A 14,089-nucleotide genomic window follows, 5' to 3' on the forward strand; every position below is an offset into this window, starting at 1 on the left:
ATTTTTTCTTTCAAGACCTCTGATACGCTACACAGATGAAAAAATCAACTTCTTTCTTAAATGATTACACAGAATAGCTGAAACGATAAGAGAGAGGGAAAGGTATATTAACTTCAAACCTTAAAGCATTACCTGTGTGGTGCCACAGTATTTTTAAACATTGTTTGCGTTGTGGAGAAAGTCCAGGCAGCTGCAAGCGAAAGAAACCTGCTACTGGAATGGGAGAGGTAGGAAGGGTCTTCTTAAATTAGGAATTTACACACTGCCTGATGGGGACATCCCAAGTCCATCCGGTCTGGTATTTTTGTCTTTTACACCAGTCAACCCAGGTGCTCTAAAAGAGAAAAAGTGCACAAAACCCTTTTGCAGGAAAAGCTTCATTTTGACAGGATTTGTATGAAAACATCTGCACTGAAACTGCATGGGGAAAAAAAAAAGAGAAATAGAGAAAGAAAAAAAAAGAAAGAAAAACAGTTGAAGAAGCCATGTCAAAAGATTTGGACAGAAACGATAACAGACTTGGGACATCTTCCAGACTATGTTTCTTAGGAAGTCTGCTAAAGTTTACCACGTTACAAATGTTTATTTAATGGTGCTCTCTGGAGTGTAACTGTGTATTTTTTTCCTAATGAAAGTATCGCATTACCACTTAAAAATAATTTTAAAAATTGGGTATTAACATTTGGAAAAGCAGCAAGGCAAAAAAATCACACTATACAGCTGTTTATGCTCTCCTCAGCTTTTGTGTGCTTTTAATGCAAAGTTGCAGCACAGCTAACACTGAATCAATGGCCTGCATGAAAATGGTATTTGCACTGTATTAGAGAACTGGCTGAACTTGCACTGCAGAAAAGAAATGTCTCTTCAGCTAGCAGAAAGACTAAAAAGGTTAATTATGTGTTGCTTGCAACATATTGCAACATACTTACTTTTGAAAGAGTGTGAACTATCCCTCCTATCCCCACAGGATAGATAGTTAGGACTTCCCTTGAACTCCTAAGATGTGGCTACGGTTATACTCTGAGGAATAACTATATAAAGTACCATGTTGGATCACTCTCATGGCTTTTAATGTCAAAATAAACATGCAGAGTTCTTCTTGATCAGCAGCTCAAAAACTTTATCAGAAGCTTAAAGATCTTTTCACACATGACTGCCATTAACGGGAAACCTGCAAACCAAATTCTGCTCCCCACCACATCACATTCGGGCAGTCTCATTGGTTTTACAATCTGACTTGAAAAAGAGGCAGAGAGCTCCAAAAAAAGCTGGGAGCTGGGTGAACTCTTCAGATGGCCCTCACTGTTCTAGCGTACCGCAATGATGAATTAGCTATCAGTAATTCCAATTGGACCAATAAATGTATATTCAGAAGGTTTGTTCAGTAGGAGGGAGAACAGAATTGCCGAGAGAAGATTCTACAGCACATACTAAAAAGCTCAATAATAAGTGAAACCAGTACCAGTAAGAGTTTTCTAGGAGAGTACAAAGAAATTTACAGCAATTTTTTAATATATGGAGAAATTTTTCCATTTTGCTAATACCTCTTGTTGCATATATTCATGCTAACTAGCCAAATCCTATACTGAGAAACACAGTTAGAACACTACACAGGAATTGGAAGAGAATATCAAAGATGGCAAAAATGAAATTTCATTTTTGCTGGCTTTAATGGAGGAATGATAACTTATGCAAAGGGCCTGCCCGCAGTGAAATATATTCCAGACAGACAGAAGTTAACACAGGTGAAGAGTACTTAACAGCAGCTTGTGAAAGCGAGGATGAGCGCGAGTGAGGGCTTTAAAGAAGAAGAAAAAAAAATCCCTGAAACAGAGGGTCTCAAGTTCCTCATTTTCATGAATGTGGTGTCCGCAATAAATTTTGACTCTGACCAGCAGACACACTACAGCGACTGCACAGAACAACAGTTACAGTCAGTAGATGTGTGAAAGGCAAAGAGGGGCTAGCATACCATGAACTTTCAAAACACTCAAGAACAAAAACTATGCCCATAGCTCTCCATCAAGAACTGTAGTTTTCCAACTGTGTCAAATGGCTCCCCAGATTCGATATATAGGTGGCAGTTGCTTTCTGTGACACACAGTGCCACCCACCCACCCACCCAGCCATATAATGCCATTATATTTGTCAGCTAGTTTAGGAAGAAGAGCTGCTTCCTCTGAGGCTGCTCATTCCCTCCTCCTGATGGATTAGGTAAATCCCTGCAGAGCCAAGACAGCTGCTAGGTTTTATAGCAAAAAGATGAGTTCTGGCTTCTCACTGATGCTCAGGAGATCATGGCAGCACAAATAAAACTTAACTTCTACCTCCATCACGAAGGGAGCTCAAAGTTTAGCTTCTTCCATGAAATTTCAATAACAGCAGATGAAAGGATGGTGCAGAATTTCTACCTAAGCACATACAAGCCAGTAAATAAGTGTTTAGCTGTTGATGGTATTTGAGTGTGCTTCTATTCATTTAAAAATATTCTCATGATTTCTCACTCAGTAAGTGCTTAGAAATAGTTGTAAAAGAAAAATAAGAACAATTCTGGTTTGCAAGGAGAAAGAAAATAATAATAAAGTTAGACAACGGAAGTTATTCTAAGTCAAACTGAAATGTTTCTGAACATCAGAGACATCTGGGAAGCACATGTACAGGAAACAGCTCAGCCTGAAAGAGTTGTATGTTACTGAAATTACAGAGGTAAGGAAACATCATATTAACCCTGAGTTTTGAACTTTTAGGTCTTGTATACTTCTGCAGTTAACTAATAGCTACTTTCAATGCTAAGACAGAATGCAACTTTAACAGGATAATCAAGGTTTCACATATTTAAAATACTTATTAATGTTTATCAAATTTCAGGAAAGATGTTTAGTTTTGAGATTTCAGATAAGCAAAGCTGCAAAAACTGCAGACTTTTGCATTCCACTCTCAGCAACTCGGGAAGATATAAATGCAGATCTGTGTCATTAAACTACCATGGTACTTGTTCTTGATTCCAGTTGGACTACAGCATGGCTAACAAAAAGCAAATCATTTGAGATGGTAAGTAGTTATGTACATTAACAAAGTCTTTTAAAATGGACACTGCATGTTACCAGCTCCCTATTGTTCATTATCAGCCCATTTAAAGATGTTTCCTATATGATTATTAGTCCTTTTAAAAATATATTTTCATTCACATATATTTCTATATTACAATGAATCTAGTTATATGAAACATTCCCTTTAGATTACTTAATAGATGTAAATGTGATTAATAATGATAACTAAAAGAAATACAAATAATAACTATTTTTAGACACTTCATGCAAACCTCAGCATGTTTCAATAAATCTTCTCTTACGATCAGAATATCCTTGACGATATCCTTGCTTTTAGGTGACTTTGACCTGACAGAACTTCCTCTGATGTGGCATAAGAGAAAAGCTGCAAAATTATCTGAACCAGATATTCAGGGCCTATGTTAAGAAAGAAACTAAAATAATTAGATTGACCAACTCATTTTTATATGTGGGAAATAAAGATTGTTTGGCAGCTTAAATGTTTTGCCCTTTTTTTTTTTTTTTTTTTTTTGAGTGAGTTAGTCCTCAACTCCCACAATATAAAGCCATGAAAAGGATTTCAAATATGATTAAATATTTCTAAAATCTATTTAAAGATAAAACCTAATAGATTTACTTTCAATTTGATAGCAATGTAGTTGGTATTCTACAAATTCTTTTTTTTTCCAGTTATCTTTTAAACTCGGGGATTCTCAAACTATTGCTTGTGCACTGCCATAATTTGCGAAACCATTTCTGATGCTGCAAAAACTGAAACACTTCAAATCCTATGAAAGGAAAATAGATTAGTGGGTTTTTTTAAACACACATAAAATACTGCATGACAGTGTCTAAGAATGGCAAAATTAAAGAAACAATTTTTTACAGCAGCTATGCACTTCTCTACAAGCTCTGGCAGAATCAACGATCTATTCCTAAAGTGATTTTGACTGTAACAGATTTTTCTCTAAGCTTCAGGGAAGCCTAACAGTGATACCAATACATTTTAGTCTTTCCTGTGTAAATATAAGTCAGACTACATTTTACCTATAGCATGAATTTAGGAGTTCTTTACAGAGAATAACATCTCCATTGACACAGGCAAGAACATTCATACTGTAACAAAGAAAAGGGAACCAATTGTTCTATAAATACGTACTTTGAAAGAGCAAGCAATGTGGTGTCGCCTGTAGGTACAGGTTCTTTAATTACCTACTCCTAGTCTCCTTTAAATAAAGGATGCAGTTTAATTCCCAGTAGCAAAATATTCTTAACCTTAATAATAAATTCTAACTAAAGAGGTTGAAATCTTTTAGAGATTTAAAAAACCAGACAGTTAGACATGCTGCTTAAACATGCCTACCAACAAGTAAAATCTGGAAAAATAAAACACTGTAGACTACTTACGCAGCAATTTTATATGTAAGCCATATTTAGAAACTAAAAAAAAAAAAAAAGAAAAGAAAGATTTAAGTACAACCACATTGCTTTAGTTATTTACATAATAAAAATGAAAATGTGGAGAATTACACCTACAGCAGACTGCTTTTATGGTGAAGATATTCATGTCAGAATATGCATTATATTTGTTTGTATTTCTAACTGTCAAAATAGGTAAGCAATCATTAACTTGTCAAATAACAGATAAAGGCAGCACTGCAGTCCAAAGGAGGTCATCTTCCACCTTATTCAGCTGGCTTTCAGACTGTTTCATCATCACTCATGTCCCAGATCTGCAACAAAAAGAGTGTAATTTCACTTGGGAGTTTAAACAGATTTTCAACACACCTTTATGAAATCAGTGTTACCATTTGAAAAGAAGAATATCATTTATAGACTGTTGACTAGGACCAATGGAGCTTAACATTCAAACCAATTAAGCGTATTTTTCTGGTCAGCTAACAATCTGCTCATCAATCACTATTTGGAATCTTTCTGGGTTATTTCAATGTATACATTACAGCATTTGTTCCTGAACTATCAATTTGGCTATTTGCTATTCATTATTATTTACAGTTTGCAGCAGAGCAAGTAGCTTTCTGTTTTTCTGCTGACTCACTGACACATACTTAATCTGGAAAATAGCTTACAATAAATAGCACGTTTCTACTAGAAGTGTAGAAAATTTTCAAGACATCCATGAAGAACTAATGGCTCTCTAATATTTGATTTTGCACTCAGTCAAACATTAAAATCTCATAACCAGCAGCATAAAGATGAAAAGTTATGTGAAAACATGTTCTTTCTTGTTGTTTAATATATTTCAAAACCATTATTTCTGCCGTAGGATATAACTGTACTTCTACTTTGCTAAGTACCCACATGTTCATTAGATGTTCCTAGACTGGCCGGAGCAGGGGGAGAGAGAAAAGGGATTTTCGCAGAGCGCTACGGAGTCCTAAGATCCTGATCATACTAAGATGAATGTTATAAATTCATACCAATTACCAGGGAGGATGAGGGAGGATGATGCATGATGTTAAGAAGAAATTACGTGGACTAGCAAGCACAACTAGAAAAAACAAAATACGAGCATATTCTGAACACACCCTATAAGCCTTCTCTCCCAAAGTAATGCAGGTGCTCTTAAAAGCTTTTTTTTTTTTTTTTTTTTTTAATGACTTTTTGAAGGCTTAGCTCATTGCTACACTAATGGCAAATACTCTCCTCCCACTTGGCAGGACTTGTATTAGTTTGGGATCAAGACTAACACAGCTACATAACTTGAAGCTGGATTTGGCTCAGAACCACTTGGTTCCGACCACTTATACAGCAGGCTCATGCCTGCCAGTGAAAAGCCAACAGTACATAAACACTTCCTGAATGTCATTGGAACCATTTTAAAAACATTCAGAGTTCAACACAATAAAGACTGTATATTTAATAGAAAACTTTACAATGGAGAATATAATCAAAGTACATCAAGTCTTGGTAATTTAAATTTTTTTACACAAGATAAACTAATTGTTTGTAAAGTTAGCTTGCTTAAACAAATGTGCATTTTCCCTCCCCAATAAGAAAATACAAAGATGTGTGAAGTCATTTTGCTACATGAGAATAGAGAACAACATCCAAGTAATTCCTTCCCAAATCTTTAAATTTGCATTTTATCTCACGTTTCTGGGATTGAAAGGAGTATGGGTAACTCTTCCCTTCTCTTCTTCCAGTTTATAAACAAGACAATTTTGCTGTACTATTTAACAGCATTACATTTATCAATTAAAAATGAGTAGCAAGATCTACTGAGGTAGTCTACCTATTGATGTAATCATGCTTTCAATTTTACAGTCGTAACTAAAACCTATCTCTGACTTGGTGCATTTCAAACTTGCCTAACCTAGCAGCAGCCCCAGGGGAGCATCTCGAGCCTTCTGCCTGCGAGAACAACGCCGTTCCCCCAGCAGACATGGCTCCGCAGGGCGGGCTCCTCGCTGGAGGTGGCCTAACAAAAAGGAGCTTTATCAGTCACGTTGTCCTTATGGAAAACCAAATTCAGTCCATCTGTCCCAGGACACACTTAATGTGTTGGCCCCACTAAGTTATTCTCTCATTTCACATCCTGACTGCTAAGAAAACATCTATCAACAGAAAGAGAAAATGCCAGCGTATTTTTAGGCTGTAAATTCTTTAAAGCCCAAAGTAGCACTCTGCACATGTACAGTGCCTAGTGCAACGGGGCAGTGCTCCTGCTTGTTAGACAAGTAATAAACACAAACTATAACAGTTCTCTACTGGCAACAATGACTATTTACCTATAACAAATTTGTTATAGCAAAGTTTGTGTTTCTAGAATTTGAAAATGTTCTGAAAAAAGTGTTTCATATTTGACTCTATTACTCATATTAAATCAAATATTCTTATGTAGTGCTACAAGCTACATAAAATGAAAACTCTGAACGGTAAGATTTTCTCAATTCCAAGAAGTGCTGCAAAATGGTGGTGTACATCCTTATGGAAAATACTGATGGAACAGCTTGTTTACAAAAGGAAAAAAGAGTTTTCATCCTGCCTAGATGAACAGCTTGGAGCTTGCCAAGGCAAATAGAAATGTCCAGCTCACCAGTCAGGGTCAAGGATGTGGAAAAATAAATACAAAAAACAAAACCTTTAAATAGACTTTATGGTATGATTCAAACTGGCAAAAAGCAAGAAATCTGAAGTTCAGACTGATAGTCCATCTTTGACTAGCCCACTCCAATTTTTGGAAACCACTCCCCCTCAAAACAGAACGACGATTTTTTAACCCTTACACATCCTCCTCTCTGACAGAGAAACACAATAAATACTTCTGAAGATGCACCATGAAAGGATTCAAAGGGCAAAGCAGCCCACCAGCAGTCCTAACAGTCGTCTTCATCTCCTCGCTGCTCGGGTGGGTGTGTGGGTGCGTGCATGCATGTGCATGCGTGTGCGTGCGCATGTGTCAAAGAAAAAAAAAAAAAAAAAGAAGAAGAAGAAGAAGAAGAAGAAGAAGGCTGGTCAGGGTGCCGGTCACATTGGTAATTTTGTGATAAGAAAGTACCTCCACTCAGGAACTGCCTAGTAATTCCTTAATTTCTGCAAAGCAAATTAACATGTATATGAGTGCATGCCTGCACTACTCTACATCCCACACAGTACAAACAGCAACCCTAACTACACTGTCATTTCTTTATGTTGCTGCTATAGGGAAGAATATCGTTCTCTATATTTAGCCTTAAGAGTCAGGGACAAGCAACCCATAGTCTGCAAGTTATCTGAGGCCCATACCATCTTAATATTAGTAGGATTATATATATATATATACATATATATATATATATATATATATATATATATAGGCTTGAATTTTACCTAGGTTTACCTAGCAATAATGTGAAGTGTGTGATAAATACTACTCCTTGTGAAAATAGATCTTGTTATCTGAGTAACCTCTGTTAATCACAGAATGGTTGAGGTTAGCAGAGTCCCCTGGAGACCGTCCAGTCCAACTCCCCTGCTCTGGCAGGGTCACCTAGAACAGGTTGCCCAGGACCACGTCCAGGCAGGTTTTGAATATCTCCAAGGATGGAAACTTCACAACCTCTCTGGAAAACCTCCATGGAACTAAGACCCTAGATATACAGTACTGTTAACAATAGGATGAAAGTGGATGAAAAAATTGTATTTAAATTAAGTATTTTCCTATCTAAACTATGCCTCTTTTCTAGGAAAACTTTAACGAAAATATCTGCAAAAAGACTGAACTGGGTTTACAGGTATTTATAATCGCTATGCAAACACCCCAGATTGAGGATTTCTTTTTAACATTTGCAAACTATCATTTCCAGAAGAATGGACTTTTTCCCCACTGCAATGACAAGGCAACAAAGCAATGGGTATAAGGGGGTTTTATGTGCGTAACTATCCTTCAAATAGCATCAACAATCTCAGAGACACTTCCCAAACAGTCACAACCCAACTCTGAATGTTGAAGCTTACTAAGGGCTGCCTTGCTAAATGACACACACGGAGGGGAGAGAAGAACATAAAACAGAAAGGGAAAAATGGATAACAAAGTTAACAACTGCACCTTAGCTTAAAGAAAACAAGCTACACATACTGAAGATAAGATTTGTAATGTGTTAAATGCCAATGCTGATAACTAAATTATAACATATCACAGGCAATAATAGCAATAAATCTTACCAAGAAAAGACATTTAAACTTTAACCATGCAAACTGTCGTTACCACTTAAAAGACTGAAATTTTTAAGAGCAGAAAACAGGAAATACAGAAAGCCATAAAAGACAATGTCTAAAACGACTGCTTGTTTTGCCAAGCATCTGATGTCCAGTTCAAGCTGTGAATTCAGATTCTGTTTTCTTATAGTACACCTGGGTGAGTCAATCTAAACACAGCTACAGGTAACGACAGGGGATGTCATAAAATAGGAAGATAACAAATCAGCTGTCAAAACTAGCAGAGTCTGTACAATCCTGGACAGACTACCTAAATGCATGTTTCTTCAAGTATTTCTTTTATATTCATCATCTGTGTAGGAGTTCTTAAATCTCAGGTGCAAATTATGTCTATTCAGGATAACAGAAAAATTTTCACATTTGTTTTCTTGAAATGACAAGTATTATTTTCTTATGTAATAGGGAGGATGGGAAAAAAGACCCTCTGTATTAAACTTAACTGCTCACAAGCTTCCAGTCACTGATTTTACACAGTTTACACATGTTCAAGAAAACCTACTGAATAGTGGGTTTTTCATTTCCTTCTTACAACAGTAATACTTGGCACCTGAAAATTAATTGCTGTAACAATGGTTCCAAAATCAGAGTTCACATACTGTAGTGGCTTTACATCTTAGGATTAACATACGTCATTTGAATAGATAACTACTGCTTATCTTACAAATAATATATAACTACTCCTTATCTTACAAATAAACTTGCAGGAATATATAATATATAAAACTTATCTTACAAATAAACTGCTTATCTTACAAATAAAGGAATCCCTGCAGGAATATAAATGCAGAGAAGGACCTGGGAATGCTGGTGGACAAGTCGACCATGAGCCAGCGATGTGCCCTTGTGGCCAAGAAGGCCAGTGGTCTCCTGGAGTGCATTGGGAAGACTGTTGCCAGGAGGTCGAGGGAGGTGATCCTGCCCCTCTCCTCAGCCCTGGGGAGGCCTCATCGCAAGTCCTGTGTCCAGTTCTGGGCTCCCCAGTACAAGAGACACATGGAGCTACTGGAGAGAGTCCAGCATAGGGCTACGAGGATGATCAGAGGGCTGGAGCACCTGCCCTATGAGGAACGGCAGCGAGAGCTGGGGAAGAGCAGACTGAGGGGGGCTCTGATCAGAGTGTACAAGTACCTGAAGGGAGGGTGTCAAGGGGACGGGGACAAACTCTTTTCAGTTGTCCCATGTGACAGGACAAGAGGCAATGGGCAGAAATTGAAGCACAGGAAGTTCCACCTGAACATGAGGGGGAATTTCTTCCCTGTGAGAGTGACGGAGCACTGGCACAGGTTGCCCAGAGAGGTTGTGGAGTCTCCTTCTCTGGAGATCTTCAAGGCCCGCCTGGATGCAATCCTGTCTACCATGCTCTAGGTGACCCTGCTGAGCAGGGAGGTTGGACTAGATGATCTCCAGAGGTCCCTGCCAACCTTACCCATTCTATGATTCTATGATCCTTAGAGGATTTTAGAAAGTTTCTAGCTAGTATGAATCTAGCAGCAATCACCACAAAAATAGTTACTCCACTGAAAAAAAGAAGAAAAAAAATTCTCACCATTTTCCACACAACTGAGATAAATGTACATATGAATGTGCCAAAACACTCTCCTCAGAAAAATATTTCTATTATGGAAATCACAGTATTTCCTGTATTACAAATGCTCCAAATATAATAAAGAGTAAAATTCTACAGGCAGAGGTAAGGCTGAAAATTAAACACCATCTATATGAAACAGTATAGCTGAGGATCACATACAAAATCAATAATTTCATTTAGAAATGCACCCTCACTCAGGGAAGTAAATAAAATGAAAAAAGTAAGCATTCAAGCAAATGTTTAAGGCAACTAAATTATTTTATAGATAAAATTCGTACGCTTTTTGGTAGATGCTAGGTTTAGCATTGTGCTTTTGTTCTACACTCAACTAGAAAGAGAATATATCAGAATTTCTGGCAGTCTAACCTGCTTTACAAAATATGTGTATCTGTGTATCTAAATATATCAAGTATTCTAACAAACTAGATATAACAGGCTGTATTAACAGTCCTGGTATAATTCTTTCGCATCAGATTCATTTTTCCTGGTCCACTGACCATATCTTTCAGGAACAGCAACAGGAAAGAAACTGCAATTTGGAATTCATTAAATGCACTCAAGTTCTAATACACAACTCCTGAATTTCATGGTATGGACTGATGGACGATAACTATAAAGTTCAGCACCCACCTTTCAACTTGGATACTCACTGTACAATGAGAACTATGCTTTATCTTACCAAAGCTGCAAATATCTCAAACATTTCACATATTTAACAGTTTCTTACCCTTCCCCCTTTCCCACAGAACAGAGATATAAATGAACAAGCAACATGAACAGTTGCTGCAATATCTACAGTTGCTATAGTATCCACAATAATGGGAGCATTTAGCTTTTTTCCGAATTTATACCTAGACGCATGACAGAGCCTGCATAGCACACAGGACAATGAAGTATTTACTCTGCTATCTAAGCAAGCAAGGTAATGTATCCAAGTAAGTATTCAATCTTGCTCTCAGTGGCAAGCACTTATCCTATCGTAACTGCCTTGTCATCCAGCCCACACCCCACTGTTCTTCTCCAACAGATTTCTATTTCTGGTTCGGGACACAGCTAAACTTTTCAGAAGCGGCTGCTTACCTGTTCTAATGAAATTATAGCCAAAGTCAGGTTTGTTTTACTTCACAGCTTAAACTGTAGAGATTCAGTACCTTGTACTTCAGAAGGTGAAATGTCCCTGCAACAGGAATCATTACGGCCACCCCAAAAGAAACTGTTTCAAATAGCAAATCAGGGATTTATGCATACTTCTTACAAAAGCACACAGTTATACTCTCTTATCTTGAAACCACACATTTATGTAAAAGATTAACTACAGACTAAGGTATGAGACACTTCTGACCTCAAGCTGATACAAAAATTATATACTTTATCACAAAAAAAATCAGGGCCATAAAGAAATTAATCTTTTAAAAAATCAATGTTAAGGGTTTATTTAAATAGCAGGTAGATAAACAGCAGATATTTTTTCTAGAACCTTGTATATAATGCTGTTATCCTAGCTGTATCATGTTAGAGACTCAAGTACTGCCTGCTAGTTCACACTGCTGACAAATTCCTAGAATCCCTAGTATCTAAACAAGTTCTTTTCTGTCTCTGATGAATACTTCAGAGCCTTTCTTCTCCTAATGGTTTACTGCTTTGCAATTCAATCCAATCCCTTCAACTTTCTGTTTTTTCCATTGATGGTGTCACTCACTGATGCTTGTTTCAGAAAGACTATAGTCTTCCTAAAGTTCAGCCCATAGCAATAGTAAAATCTAGGCTGAGGTAATGAAGTAGTTTCATCTCGATCAAAATCAACAACTATCATGCTTTGAGCTTCTCTTGCACACAATACTCCCCAATATATCCATAATCCTTCTCATGCAAATGAGTCACTTCATCTTCCATTTGAACTGCAAAAAGTACTTCTCTCAATCACTCCACTGATTTCCACCTTGCCTGCTGTGATACGTTTAAGAATCTTGTCATGCCCTTTCAGGACATCTCTTCTTATTCCTGTCAAAGATACAGATATCTAGTGTTATATTTTCTGTCCTTGCCTTATTTACTTACATTTCTAATCTTTTTATCCAGAGTCTAGGTTTCTGCAAGTTTGGGACCTTGAGACCTTGGATCACAAACCCCTTCTGAAAGCATCCTCTTCCAAGAGGAGCTTTATACTCTGACCGACCTACTTACACTTGAGCTATCAGTGCAGCAGTTGGTTAACATGCAGAGTCAGCAAGCTGCTTCAAATGCAATCTTAGTCAGCTCATACACTTGAAGCCAGGCATTTTCTAAATAACTTGCAGAACTGTGGCCTGAAGGTTTTAAATGCTTTGAAAGATATATTTAAATACAAAAGCAGAAAAGGGCAAGTAAACACTGCAGAAAGATTTTTTCTGTTTACACTGTAAATTTTTAGATAGACAAACTCTATCTAATGATAGGCTCCAGAGATATGCAAAGAGTAGCACTCAACTGCAATTAGTCTCTTTTTGTTTTACAGTAGTTTTCTTACATATTTGATTCGATTATTATATCGAAACAAACATTCAAATACTTTTTTTTTAACATCTCAAATATACTCTAGCAATCCAGTAAAACAAACAAAAAAAAAAAATGCGTACCGTTTTTTCTGCTGCAAAAACACCACAGACAGATTTCTGACCATTGTTTCCTGTTGCACCACGAAAATGCTACAGACAGAAGCAAACACATACAAAGCCAATTTCTCACTCCCTCCAGAATAAGAATCCTTTAAAAGTACCTTAGCGCTCAAAGGACCATTTTTTCTGGGCAAAGTACCTCAATTGTTGGAATGACGTTTCCTTAACAGCATAGTATCTACTGTGAAAATCTTTTCTTCAGGCTTTTAAAAACTGAAAACAAACAAGTGTAAAAAACTCAAACAATCGTGCCCCCTCTAAGCAGATGTGATGATTGCTAATTCTCTTATTTTCTTCAAGACTTTATATTTCATTTTACTACCATCAGGAGCCAACTATCTGATCAGAACATGTGTTTGAATTAAGTCAAACTAATGACTATTGTCAGAGTAAAAATTACCTCTGACATAAACCCTTTAAATTTATTAACAGAAACTATACTGGATCTATTTAATAGAAGAAAAGGGAAGAAAAAACAGAAATAGAGTAAGGAAATGACTCCCTGGTCATCAAATCCAGTTTCTGTTCTCCCAGGATCGTATCTCGGAAGATTGTATTTTATTTCATATTATCTTTTTCAGAAACATAAATGTTAAAATAGTCAAACATTATGCACTTCTGCCACTGACTCTCAGCCCTGGAAAAGAACCTGAAAGTCTATTTCTAGCACAGATGAAAAACGATACTTTACATGAGAAGCATTACCTTTACAGAATCAATGAGAACTTCTTGTGTCCAAATTCAGATCCTCATGAGATTTTAACAATTACAAAATGAATACATTAAGAAAAACAAAGACAAACAGAATGGAGAGATCTTATACCTCACTTGAAACAGTGTAAGATATGAAAGTAAATATTCAAAATTTTCAATCATCCTTCTTTGATGCACCCCAAATTTACATTAAAAATAAATATATATATAGGTCTATATTCATTGTATTTCTAAAACCTGGAAAAAATTCACAATATAGATGTAAACATACATTTGCTTTCAAGAGTTCTATAGAAGACTTGTACAGGCTCTCTAGATTATATGCATTAATTGACCTCTCGGAATAATTATTACCATCTATA

The 14,089-nt window shown here is 36.7% G+C and overlaps 1 protein-coding gene across 5 annotated transcripts in view; it reads right to left on the reverse strand.

Moving 5' to 3' along the window:
- ATG7 (autophagy related 7) overlaps positions 1–14,089 on the reverse strand; it is a 135,856-nt gene that overhangs the window by 15,483 nt on the left and 106,284 nt on the right. For 3 of the 5 annotated variants that reach the window (XM_062585809.1, XM_062585810.1, XM_062585813.1), the window contains exons 19-20: positions 4,458–4,783; positions 133–334 (exon numbers count right to left, since the gene is read on the reverse strand). In XM_062585809.1, coding sequence (XP_062441793.1) covers positions 4,751–4,783 — 33 coding nt within the window. In that variant the 3' untranslated portion in view covers positions 133–334; positions 4,458–4,750. The remainder of the gene's footprint in view (positions 1–132; positions 335–4,457; positions 4,784–14,089) is intronic. The other 2 variants (XM_062585811.1, XM_062585814.1) reach the window with 2 other exon arrangements.

This window comes from Rhea pennata, chromosome 12, assembly GCF_028389875.1.
Source record: "Rhea pennata isolate bPtePen1 chromosome 12, bPtePen1.pri, whole genome shotgun sequence".
NCBI lineage: Eukaryota > Metazoa > Chordata > Aves > Rheiformes > Rheidae > Rhea > Rhea pennata.